Source organism: Porites lutea, chromosome 8 (genome assembly GCF_958299795.1).
Source record: "Porites lutea chromosome 8, jaPorLute2.1, whole genome shotgun sequence".
Classification (NCBI taxonomy): Eukaryota; Metazoa; Cnidaria; class Anthozoa; order Scleractinia; family Poritidae; genus Porites; species Porites lutea.
The window spans coordinates 28,363,346-28,376,329 of NC_133208.1; the positions used below are offsets into that span (position 1 = coordinate 28,363,346).

At 39.4% G+C, this 12,984-nt stretch overlaps 1 protein-coding gene across 1 annotated transcript; it reads left to right on the forward strand.

Moving 5' to 3' along the window:
- Nucleotides 1–214: 214 nt before the first annotated feature.
- LOC140945871 (26S proteasome non-ATPase regulatory subunit 14) lies at nt 215–12,754 on the forward strand. Its single transcript, XM_073394924.1, has 13 exons — nt 215–350; nt 1,868–1,939; nt 2,625–2,637; nt 2,768–2,874; nt 3,795–3,865; nt 6,036–6,117; nt 7,311–7,379; nt 8,094–8,201; nt 8,627–8,701; nt 9,477–9,569; nt 10,024–10,056; nt 10,445–10,507; nt 12,597–12,754. Exons 1-13 carry the CDS (start codon nt 300–302, stop codon nt 12,690–12,692), a joined length of 933 nt encoding a protein of 310 aa, XP_073251025.1. The 5' UTR covers nt 215–299; the 3' UTR covers nt 12,693–12,754.
- The last annotated feature ends 230 nt before the right edge of the window (nt 12,755–12,984 follow it).

The window sequence follows — 12,984 nt, forward strand, 5'->3', positions numbered from 1 at the left end:
GAAGCTTTGGAAGAGTCGTCTTAATACTGTTTGCACTGAAGAGAGCTTTTTGTCCGCGTTGTTTATGAGTCCTTTTTAAACAGTGTTCCAAGACAGTTCTTTACATTCAAACAACCTGAAATCTGATGAAAAGACCTGTAGAGAGCCTACGGATCTCAATGGATGTCAGCGGAACACTTTATTGTAGCACACTTTGTTGTCCCATACACAACGCAGCTACCTAAAGGGTTCATCCGCCATCTTTAGAGTGCACTGTCATTCCGGCGTGGAGGAAGAAAATTTTAGGATTCGACCTGAAAATGGACAGGATTTTACGTTTAGGATCTGGTGGTATACCTGGAGTTGGACAAGTGAGTAAAAGTGTTGTCCTAGTTCTCTACGTGGCATGTTTTTCGCCTCAAAATAATTTAAGCTTAAGTTTTCTTTGTTACCACCATCATTTTGGATGTCGCGTTTCGTGCGAGACTTTTCATCACTCGGCTGAAAATTTTTGTTGAAATAGTCTTGAAATTTCTACAAATCCAGGTACATTATTATCGAAAATTGGCTTCAGTAGTGAAAGTTTGAATTGAGTGAAAATATCAGAAGTGCTGTTATTCAAAGGTCTTACAACGCTTCAGGTTTTTATGAAAGTCATATTGTTTAGCTTCTTGGTGCTCCTACTAAAACTGGACAACACAATGAACCTTTAACTGGTGAAATATAACTCAAATCTTGCTGATTTTGAACACTACAAAGTGTATAGTTTCAAGAACAGTGTGCTGTGGTTGTTAGGGTAAGCGTAGGGGAACTCTGTTCATGACCTGCTTGAGATTGACCAAAGGTGTCTGTTTTAGGGACGTGTTTGCCTTATAGTCATAGGGGGTCAAAGAAAATGGATGGCGCAAACTCTAGGTGACTGTCTAATTGAGATGTCTAGTAACCCTGTCACTCCCAGCCGTGCCCAACAAAAAAGGAAACACACGAACAAAAAAATTTCTGAACATCTTTCTGGCTTTCATTACTTTTAGTTGACCTTTGCTTTAAAGAGGAAAACAAGTAAGTGTGCGAGGTAAATGAGGGGTTTAAAACGACAAAAAATATAATGTCGTTTGTTCGACAACAAAGAAGGAATGAAGTGCAAATACGTGTGTACTGATCATTTCTGAAAGCATCTTTTAGCCACAAACCGTGAATTTTGCAATCAGAACATTTCTTTGTAATTTTTTGGATTTTAGGCAATTTACCGTAGATTCAAGCGAGACTAATACAGAAAATAGCTGAAACAGATTCATGTTTTTTTCTATACATTCGTCACGTTTGCATAAACTCATCATTTTACTTGTGCATTGAGTTAGTTTTTACCTCTATAAAGCTACTGTCCCCTAAAAGTAAAGAAAGCTATCTTTCACCGATGGTTAGGTTAAAAAAAAAGAGTGAATCATTAATAAAGTACTATATCAAGGTTACATGTGCACTTAAGTGAGCCCGTAAGTTACCACATAAAACAGAAACTTACGAGAGTGCTAAGTGCGTTCCATGCAACACTGTAAGTATACCCATAACGGATTTGTAAGTGACCTACTTAAGTGAGCACTTAAGTGCAGGCTGTATGCAACGGGGCCCTGGCCCTTTTTTTGTTGGCTTCTTCCCTGTAGCCCGTTTTCAATTGCAAAATATCATCCATTGTTACATAATTCCTCCCCTTCATGTATTTTTCCTGCTTCCTACCCTTTTAGAACTCCCACCTCTCACCCTTTTCCTCTCCTGCATCCCTCACCCAACCCAGCCCCTATTCTCCCAGACTCCTGTTCCACCTCCCCCCGCCCCACTTATTATTATTAGGATGAATAACGTGTTAATCACACATTATTTATGTACTTTGTAGCCTCCACCTACTGATGCACCAGTAGTAGACACAGCAGAACAAGTATACATTTCCTCACTTGCTCTTCTCAAGGTACAGTACAATTTTTATGTTTTAACCAATATCCACATTCAAATTCCCTAGACTGATCTCTATATATTTCCTTAAAATCTTAGTTTGGAGAATTTGTTAAAGAATTACAGTGCGGCCGGGAAAACCGTGAACACTTGAAATATTTCAAGAATGTTTATTGTGTTAAGATAAGTCACAGCAAAGATCAGGACATGCCAGCAAGCCACAAAACTACAAACAAATTAACGTTCTTGCTTGCAGTTTAGTTTTCTCATCCCTGATTGGCTTTTTTCTGACAACACATTTAACATTCCAGAAACATTTCTGGTGTTCACAGTTTTCCTGGTTTGACTGTATAGCATTTTCCCTTAGGTGGTCATTTCATTAAGTCTGATAACCTTTTTTCTTGATGATGCACTGATTAATAAAAATTTAGGTTCTTCACTCGCAGGACTTTAAGGGTAAAGCAGCTCATGACTTCATATTAGGATACCTAGACAATTCCAGTGTTTTCCAGGGAGGAATAGTTTTGGCTGTTATTTGCATATTATGCCATGTCCAGGATCACTCTGTCCAAATTATGCTAAAAATGAGTTAGCAGAGGTTTCTATTATCATTGAAATAGGTACATTTTGCATAGCAATTTGTCATTAATTTTCTGTTTTACTTTGCATAATATCACTTTTTCTCTGGTGTTCATGGAAAGATGTTAAAACATGGTAAGTTTTTTTATTGTTTTTATAGTAATACAGTAAAGAATATTATTCCCCTATGCAATGTCAATATTTCAGTTCATTCTCAACTATAGTTAAAGTGTATCACTGTTTGCTAACCGTATGGTTATTTCAGGTAGGGCAGGAGTTCCCATGGAAGTGATGGGTCTGATGTTAGGAGAATTTGTGGATGATTATACTGTCAGAGTCATTGATGTATTTGCAATGCCACAAAGTGGAACTGTAAGTCATTCATTTGTGTTTATTACCACCAGATATACATATTAACTAAAATAATATTCATTTTTACTCACTTCATCCCACTCACTACCTTTTTTGATTTACAGTAATTAAACTTGTTTTTTTTTTCTGTGCTTTTTCACATGTAAAACTTTCAAGTTTGTTTTGACAAATGATCAAACCAATTAATCAACAATTTACTGGTCAGCAAGGTTGTGCTCTAGCAGTGCCAGGTGGTCCCCGGTGCCTAACTTTTGCTCTTGGGTGACTAGAAAATCTTAGTTTTTTTCATACAAAATTGTATGCTGGCCACCCTGGATTTCTCAAGTTCAGAGTAACTGTACAGTTACTGTACAGTAACTGTACAGTTACTGTACTGGGCTCCCTTCATTTTTTCAGAGAGCATAGCCTTTACTGGATCACCACCATGCTTGAACACTTTGATAAAACAAGCCATTGAAACATAGGATCTACTAGAAATTAATTAATTAAGTCCCTTTGATATAAGATGGTCATACGTGCTTACCTGATAATGTAATAAATATTATACTGGAAAAATCAAGGAAGCTACACAACGTATAGACATTAAGGCCAGACACCCATCACTTCATTGTTGTCACCATACTCCTATACTGTTTTATGGTTAGGTGACTAATATGTTACATGTTACTATCTCTAATCAACCAGACTGACAAAGGCTGAGTGACTCAGCCTAAATAGCAATAATACATTGGTGAAATTCATTACGTCCCAGTTAAATTCTTTCAAATGATGTGTCTGGAACGTAGAACAAATATTTTTGCTTCTATGCTTTACCCATACACCCTGTAACATCACATTTGATTATTGTATTTCATTGGTGTTTTTGCTTTGTTTTGTTTCATATTAGTTATTTGTTGATACCTATATATTTTTACTTACAGGGTGTAAGCGTTGAGGCAGTAGATCCTGTCTTCCAAGCAAAGATGTTGGACATGTTAAAACAGACTGGCAGGTGATTTATTTTTCCTCATTACATTCATATTATTCTTTGCTCTGGAACGCACCAAAAGCCAAAATTTAAACCTAGTCTGAATCTCCATTTTGTAAAAGTGTTGAAGCATAGAATATGACCAAGCAAATAGATCAATGCATGTAGCTTTATGTGAATGCTCACTTTTCAGAGTTTATCCAAAGACTCAAAAGTTGGAATTACTTTATTACATGATTGTACACTGTACCACAGAAAATTAATGTTTGGTTCCTTGCATTTCAGTGGTCAAATTTTAGGATTAGTGTATACCATTAAGGTGTTTTGTACAGTTTTTTTCACATTATAACATTCCCTGTTTTGATGTTGTGCAAATTTTTCCAAATTAATATTCACCATACATACCTCCATGATTAGGACATTTCAGTGAGAATATATTGTCAATGATTTACTTTCATAAGAAGCAATAAAATTCATGGAGTCATGGAAGTATGTATGGTGCACCCTGATTTGGAGAAATTAGCATAATGTCATTATAGTGAATGTTGTAATGAGGATTTTTTGCCGGTTTGTAGGCTAGGTTTGTCTTGAAAGTTGAAGGTGTTACATGGAATTAATCTCAGTGAAAGTTTCAGACATCATAAATTATATTTAAGATTATGTCATGAGATTTTAAAAGAATTCTGTCAAGCCATTCCAGAGATATACAGAAAAGCGCGAAAAGTCGAAATTTAGAATAACATTGCACTTAGACAGGTGGTGATAAAACAATGTTAGTTTTCAGGATCACAAGGAAAAAAATACACCAAAATTTCCAAGCAGTGAAAAATGATATTTAAGTAGCATTCTGAGGTTACTTAAGGTTAATAAGAACTTTTTTATTAAACAATTGGAATATTTTCACGTTTTATTTGAATTCAAACACACAGAACTTTTTACTTCTCACAGAGTTTATTTGCTAAAAACCACACTTTAAGTTCCTGTTGTTAGATTTTCTGAGTAGCAGGTCTAGATCACACAAAAATTGGCCTTTATCCACTTCAAAGTTTTTTGTTTATTGTTGTCATAGTGATATTGATTTCACTGCATTTTGGCAAACTTCAATCCATAATCAGTTAGTGGAGAAAATTTTATAGTGATTGGACAAGGATAAATCATTTTTAAAGCGATTGAAAAATATTGGTATGGCCTCTGAAAAACTGTATCAAAACACCTTAACAGACAGCATAATAAACACCACTACAGGAAAGTACTGCTCAGCAGCTTTCATTTGAATGGTCACACCACAGGATTTTATCCACAGACTCAAAAGTTAGAACTACATACTAAATAAAATAGTACCATGTGAAAGTACTGCTGAAGAGGTTTCATTTGAATGGTCACACCATAGGATTTCATCAACCGACTTAAAAGTTGGAACTACATGCTAAATAAATAGTACCATGTGAACTTACTGCTGAAGAGGTTTTATTTGAATGGTAACACAGTAGGATTTCATCCACAGACTCAAGAGTTAGAACTACATACTAAATAAATAGTACCATGTGAACTTACTGCTGAAGAGGTTTTATTTGAATGGTAACACAGTAGGATTTCATCCCCAGACTCAAAAGTTAGAACTACATACTAAATAAATAGTACCATCTGAACTTACTGCTGAAGAGGTTTTATTTGAATGGTAACACCATAGGACTCATCCACACACTCAAGAGTTAAAACCACCTTGTACAACATAACTCTTCGTTACTTCCAAATTTGTGAAATGAAAGTACATGTTGAAATAATAATTATTCTCATATGGGTTTTGCATATCCTGATGCCTTCCTCAGAAGTTACTGAACCCTCAGTAATTAGCCTGCGCTGCAGACGAAGCTAAACTCTGGTTAAGTCCGTCTGCGAAGTACGACAAAATCCTTGTTCTTGGCCACCACCTGTATACCAGGATTTGAGTACGTGCCATGATTGGCCTGTTAAAAATGCTACTGTTGATTTGCCAATCAAGATGAAATAAAATTCGAAATGTCATTCCTGTAATTTGTTGAGTCCACTTGGGGCCAGAACAAGAAAATTGGCGCTGCTCCAAAGATGTTACTAACCAAGGTTGAATACGTCTGTGATGCAGGCTACTCAGTAATAGACTATAGGATATTCTGAGCGGTACAGCTGTAGACATTGTTGTTTGTTTGTTTCTTAGGCCAGAAATGGTAGTTGGTTGGTATCACTCTCACCCAGGCTTTGGCTGCTGGCTCTCAGGAGTTGATATTAACACTCAGCAGGTACATATTGCATGTACATGTTCTGGTTCAATTTATCCTTGGTTTAAATTTTATTTCCCTTTGTTTTGGGGTATGGAATGTATGATAATGAGTGAAAAACAAAGAGAAATAAAATTTAAACCAAGGACAAAATTGAACCACAACATACACATTGAACTGGCATAAAAATCACCTCATATATATGGAAGTAAAAAAAAACTAAGAGTATTGGAATAAACAAGGTCATGCATTAGTAAGGGATCTGGAAAATCATTTTGATACATTGTGATTCCGTTGGTGTTGTAACTTTGAGAACGCTGCTCAGGTGCATGGTTTATACCTTTTGTACTGGCATGTGCCCTGTTTCTTTGGGCTTAATGGATTGACCTATTTTTTTCGAGAATGGCCTTGGGCTTCAGTGTTCGCACGCACCTTGAAAGTCCTTGAATTTTAAAATATAAATTCAAGGCCTTGAAAATCCTTGAAAATTGCAGTCGTTCCTGTAAAGTCCTTGAATTTCGGTGCTAACTTTGTCCAACCTGGTTTCTCAAATACCTACAAGGAACAAACACAGAAAGACCTTCAGGATAAAATTGCTCATGTTGTGGAAGAACTAAAAAAGACATAGACTCAAGACTTTTTAGCATTGAATGGAGTCTTTGAAAAATGGGAAATGTGTTTTTGAAAGTCCTTGAAAAGTCCTTGAAATTTTTGTTCAAGAAAGGTACGAACTGTGGGGCTTATTTGCTATAAAGACCATGCACACTAGAGCCTCTTTCCCTGGATAACGAACTCACATATTTTCCCTGATGAAGGCAGCATTGCCGAAACGCCGGAGTTTTATTTGCAGTTATCAACATTTATTAAACTTACCACCTTCACACTTTTAACACACACAAACGCTACGCAGGAACCCCTTTTATTTATTTCCTCTTTATTGTGACCCACACCCAACAAAACCCATGTAAGAAAAGCTCAAAACTCACTCACCAGAGGTTAAAACCACTTAACTTGCTCTAGCCTGCGTACACGAGTCTCTCAGCGTGGGGTGAATGACTCCCTCTCCCACCCCATGTCATGCAAAACTAGAGCTTGTCGGCGTTATGCAGGCTAGAAAGGCTCGATTCACCAGCAGTGTATTACTGAAGATTCGTCAGCAATATCAAGCCGAAATTAATTATTAAGTGCTAACAATTTACTGTTGTTTCACTTAGAGCTTTGAAGCGCTGTCCGAGAGAGCTGTAGCAGTTGTTGTTGACCCTATACAGAGTGTCAAAGGAAAGGTATGGTCTCATTGTAAAGAAAATGACACGGCATTGTGATCATAAATCCAACTAGACTGAACTTTTCACATGCAGTGTAATTAACCATGGAACTAGATCCCCATGTTGCAAACATGCAGGGCGCGTTAAGTTTGAGCCCCTGTTTGTCCCAAATGTGGATAGGCCCTTTACAGCTATGGATCATACGACCCTTCTCCTACCAAAATCATTGGATACAAACTGGCCTTTGAGGACTATCGTGCATTCATATGGTCACCTTTCACATGAATACGTGGCAAACATGTTCGCCTACCCGTACCCAAAACGAAAGCAAGCGTTCTCTAAGGTAGAACGAGTAAACATTGGCCATTAAAAAAAAATTCTGATGAGCCTTTAATTTGGTGACCGGTCGTTTCGCCTACGCCGGGGAGTCGTTTCGCTAACGTCCCGTTCGCGAACGTCTCATTTCGTTCCGCCAAGAAGCGAGACGAGCGCTGCGCATGAATAAGCTTCGTTCTCTCAGTCATGGTACAAAAAAGTGGGATACGCACGTATCTACTTCGTTCTTTGAGCCACTGATCAGGTGAAAGCAGCTAGGGAACTGACCCAACACCTACACGAAACGACTTCAGAAGTGGGCGAACAGGACGTTGGCGAAACGACTCGTAGGCGAAACGACTGTTAACCTTTTAATTTATATTGTTTATTTTGTATTGTTTCAAACCACTCGTTTAGGTGGTAATTGACGCCTTCCGACTCATCAATCCCAACATGATGGTGCTAGGTCAGGAATCAAGGCAGACCACTTCCAATCTTGGACATTTGCAGAAGCCTTCAATACAGGTGCAAGTTCTTTCTACAGAAAATCAATATGGTTTATTTATTAGAAGCTTTTAGATTCGAGGAGGAGAGCGAGATTCAATTTAAGGTTTTTTCGCTTGAAAAGAGACACCCCGGAAAGCTTCATTGTACCTTTATTCATCAGAAAAGGTTACACGGCGATCTTCCCTTAACATTAATTTTTTCTGGTCTTTTACAAAAAGATGTGTTTAGAGGAGGGTGAAGTTTGGCGAAAAGCATTTTCAAACAAAATTCTTGTCACGCTTGTCACACAAGGTTTGCGGTCGTCCTTCCTCTCCTGTCCTGTGTGTGCGCACTATTTAATAATGAGAAAATCTCGTACTCGTATACGCCCTCATCGTAAAATCTAATGGCCTCTATTCTCTTCTGAAAATTTTTGTGCTTATTTCTTTTTTTTTTTTTTTTAGGCTTTGATCCATGGTCTCAATAGACACTATTATTCCATCTCCATCAACTACAAGAAGAATGAACTTGAACAGAAGGTTTGCATGTAGCTTTTATTTCTATATTTATAAACAGCGTTTATGTACCACATGTAAGACTTAAGTTATTTTTCTAGCCAATCAAAAAGCTCTTAGACAATCAAATGAGCCAATCATATCGCAAGTCTATGTAGCTGACGCCAAGCGCGGGAATTGCCGTGTGTGCAAGGTTTGGGGAGCAAGGGTGGCGCAGTGGCGAGAGCACTTGCCTCCCACCAATTTGGCCCGGGTTCGAACCCCCAGGAGTTATCTCATAAGTATGTTGAGTATGATCGTCCGGGTGAATGTAGTCCTGAATAGGACTGTTGTTGTTGACAGCGAGTGACGTTTCGACAACCTGTGCGGTGGTCATCTCCAGAGTCAAGTGAGTTGTATCACGTCAGTTCATGGTCTTAAACTATGGTTATTGATCTGTCATCCCACGTGGTACAGACACCGCCATGCTGGGGAGCAAAACATGCACTGGGAGAAAACAATAACATTTACCATTTTAAATGATGTCAGCTCTTTCAGTGTCCTGTGTCAGTGCGTGTCTTGGTCTCTAGAATGGCAGCTTTGAACCACGTGAATGACTGGCAGCAAAGGGCCTATTCTGCCTAGACTACGAGTAGTCTCCAGTTTTCCTCAGGGATAGTAGAGCGAACGAAACGCGAGCGCGCTTGAAAATCACCCCACGCGAGAAAGGCGAGACGCGGCGGGGAGAGGAAAAATTGGGACTCGTAGTCCAATTCTACCAGATGATCGCATTTCTAATTCTGAAGTTTCTGTTCCTCAGATGTTGCTGAATCTACACAAAAAGACGTGGATGGATGGATTAACTTTACAAGATTATGACGAACACTGTGCGCTTAATCAGAAAACAGTGAAGGTATGTTGAATGGCTTAGCTCCATGATTACCACCCTTTTCGCTGAGGGGTGTGGATTCCACGTGCCCCAAAAAGCTGATAAAAGTTTGACTTATTCAGATTCCTGAAGGGAAGCATGTCTATCTGGGATAAAAACTATTACGAAAATCACCGCGCAAAGTTTCAGTTGTGTAGGAGCTGCTCGTAAGGTCTCTCCTGATTGGTCGCAGAAAACAATGACGTAATTTTTTAATTGTTTCAGTATTTTTTGGGGGGTCAGGGTTAAGCACCATTGGTGACTTCTCTTTCGAGCAGATGCTACATGACCCCAAAGTTTAGTGTGTAAACCTGAAACACCCTCTCAAGACGTCTTTTTTTTTGGAAAACTCGATTTGCGTTCTTCCGTCTTTTTGAACAGAAATATCTGGACAAGGTTTAAACACGGGTTTAAAAAACTTTATTTTTTTTTCTTGCAGGAAATGTTAGAGCTTGTCAAAAATTACCACAAGGTAGGTGACGACGGTACTAGCGCCCTTTCTTGACACAGCAAAGAAATTAACTCGTTCTTCACTTTCGGGTCAATCAAGTCAAGTCCCTTCGAGAGTGTAGCTAGTATTTCATTTCAACATCTATACAAGGCTAGGGTTTGGGGGCAGTCTCCTGAAAGCCTTTTAAAGTTGCCTAGCACAACTCAAAACAATTTTGTCTTCTTTGTGTTCTTAAATAATCAATCATTTACAGGTCACTGTAGATTATTCTTTCTTCAGGAAGATATACTGCAGACAATTCTTGGTTTTTGTTGTTACCGAAAATCTACCAAAAGTCCTTTATTAAATAGGTATTCTACGCAACACCTGAGTCGATGAGTGTTAAATCCTTTTGTTTGTTTGTTTGTAGGCAGTGGAAGAGGAAGATACTATGACCCCAGAACAACGAGCGATAAAAAATGTCGGCAAACAGGTGTGTATGTAATGAACGGTACCGAAACAAGCGTTTTTGACACCTTTTCAGAGCAATTTTTTACTCTTGCCTCGTGTTGTACGGCTGAAAGTTAAGGTCATGGTTAAAATATCATGTACCATGGTTTGTGGTTCGGTAGGCAACAGTTATAAAACTATGAAAATTCTCTCGCGTTTGGTGACGCTGGGGTGGCCATTTAAATTTTAAATAGGTAGCAGGAGCCCATGATTGTGGGCTCTTATAGGCAGTCAGCTGGTTACCAGATAGACTACGAGTCTACGAACAGTCTCTTTTTTGTTAGTCCGTCGAGCGAAACTCGCGAGACACGAAAATGACCACTCCCGTGACTGAAGGCGCGTGCACTCCCTCACTAAGACCCTGTTTACATGGAGTGGGGGACCCCGGTCTAGCGGGGTAAGTTTCTTTTGTTTTGTGTCCCCCAGAGCGTGAAAACAAAAGAAACCAACCCCACTAGACCGGGGTCCCCCACTCCATGTAAACAGGCCCTAAATCTGATGGAGAGAATGTTCGCGGTCTAGTTACCAGAAAGCTCCGGAAACCGTCGTCTCAGACTAATCTCAGTCAAATTCTTGGTTCAGACATCGCGCCAGCTGACCGCGTAGTTAAACGTCAGAATTCAACATTTTCACATTGCCCATAAAACTCCTCGTTTACCCCTTCCCCCAATTTTGCAAAAGCATTCTTTTCAATTTTTCTTGGGACGACTGTAGTACCCAGTAGAAGAAGAAAACAGTGGATAGGCAAAATTTTGGGGGGTAAACAAGGTGTTTTCTAGGCAATGTTAAATGTTGAATGGCCAACAGAAAACCAACTACATGCCTTTCTATAGCAATGATATAACTGGCGTACTTGGCGTGCTTTCAATCCAGGTTATTCTAATCGGATGCGTGAGGCCTCGGTGCGTCCCTTACTAACTGCTACTTAAAGGCGTAATCAAGTTGGCCAGCTGCATCATCCCTGTTCATTATCACAAGTTAACTTGTAAACAGACACAGTCAAAGCATTCAAAAATTATTCTTTAATGGGACAAAATCGTAGTGTCTTATTTCATTTTAGAATACAAAAAGAAATGACGTTATCTTAGTAAATAACTCTTGTTTACCAGTTATTAGAACTACTTAAAGAAATTTTTTTGTTTTTTGGGTGGGGGGGGGGGGGGGGGGGGAGGGAACAAGGTGAATAGTGAGACCTACCTAGCAGTACTGCCCTGTAAGTGAAAACTACGGAGCAATACTGTTGACTCTGGTTATTTCTGGCCTTTGAGTTTAAATAAATGGCATCTCTTTATATAGCGAATCAGATTCAGTTACTAATAGAGGGTGCTTACCGTAAGTCACTTAGACTGGCCGGCCAGATCAGTCCATTTGCAAAGAGAAGTTAAAACGTTTAATAAGAACCGTCCATCCAGATAACTTAACTCCATACCTAATAGAATGTGCGGCAGTGATAGGTTTTATCGAAAACTTTCTAGCCTGAGAAAGCAGCAGTCATTTGGCGACACCACCAACGAATTCCCGCGGGGAAACTGGCAGGTACAAACACAAGTCACAAGTGCAAGTCACTGGTTTATTGATAGATCACTGAGATAAGCAGTTTCCCCTTGAGCTAAAACTCTATTTTGGAGTGTGATTAGGGCTAGGAGACACTTTTAGAGTTGTTTATTTACCGTACCACGGTGACCGCACTCTAACCTACACTCGTGATCTGTTACCTGTTACCTGTGCCGCGGGGAAACCGTTGGTGACGTTGCGAAATGTCGGTAGCCTGTGTAGCATGGCGGTTTTGTCGGGCGCACCACTGAGCCGCAAAAGCGCGCGCGAACGAGTGGGCGAAGCAACGAGAAAAATAAAAACCAGCGCAGTTTCACTGCCCTCGCCCACCTTGGCTTGTTGGCGCGCCCGACCAAAACCGCCGTGCTATGCACGCTAAATGCCGGCTCTTTTCTGAGGCTAAAGACCCTCAAAACGACCCGTTTGGAGTCCAGTCCCGCCGGCTTATTCTGACTCTTGGTAAGCGCCCCAAGTCTAAGCTAGACTTCAAACCAAATCCTTCTTTGTGTTTTTATCAGGATCCCAAGCGCCATCTTGAGGAAAGCGTAGAAGTAATGATGACATCAGATATTGTTCAATGCCTGGGTGCTATGCTTAACTCCGTTGTCTTCTAGCCTAACTAAAACGGATCGCTTGTAATTTGTACAGAAAAAATAAAGCTTTAATTGTCTCTTTAGTCATTTGGAGTGTTTTTCAGTAATGCATCAGTACAATGCAATAAATTGTATGCGTACTTTATTTCGTGGGTTTACCACCTAAGCCTTGGTTTGGAAATTCGTTGACTATACAACTCGACGGGGTTGCTTAGTGGGATAGCATCCTGTTTCAAGAAAAATGTCACTGAAGTTTGACTCCTCCTGTAGACGAGGCTAAACCTGTACTTAAAAGGATATTGGCATTTTACTG

What these genes read in the sequence shown, in the direction of transcription:
- LOC140945871 (XM_073394924.1), top strand. Translation starts at nt 300, where the DNA reads ATGGACAGGATTTTACGTTTAGGATCTGGTGGTATACCTGGAGTTGGA. An exon ending in AGAATGAACTTGAACAGAAG is followed by an intron (nt 8,702 to 9,476) that starts GTTTGCATGTAG and finishes TCTGTTCCTCAG; the next exon opens with ATGTTGCTGAATCTACACAA. An exon ending in TTAATCAGAAAACAGTGAAG is followed by an intron (nt 9,570 to 10,023) that starts GTATGTTGAATG and finishes TTTTTCTTGCAG; the next exon opens with GAAATGTTAGAGCTTGTCAA.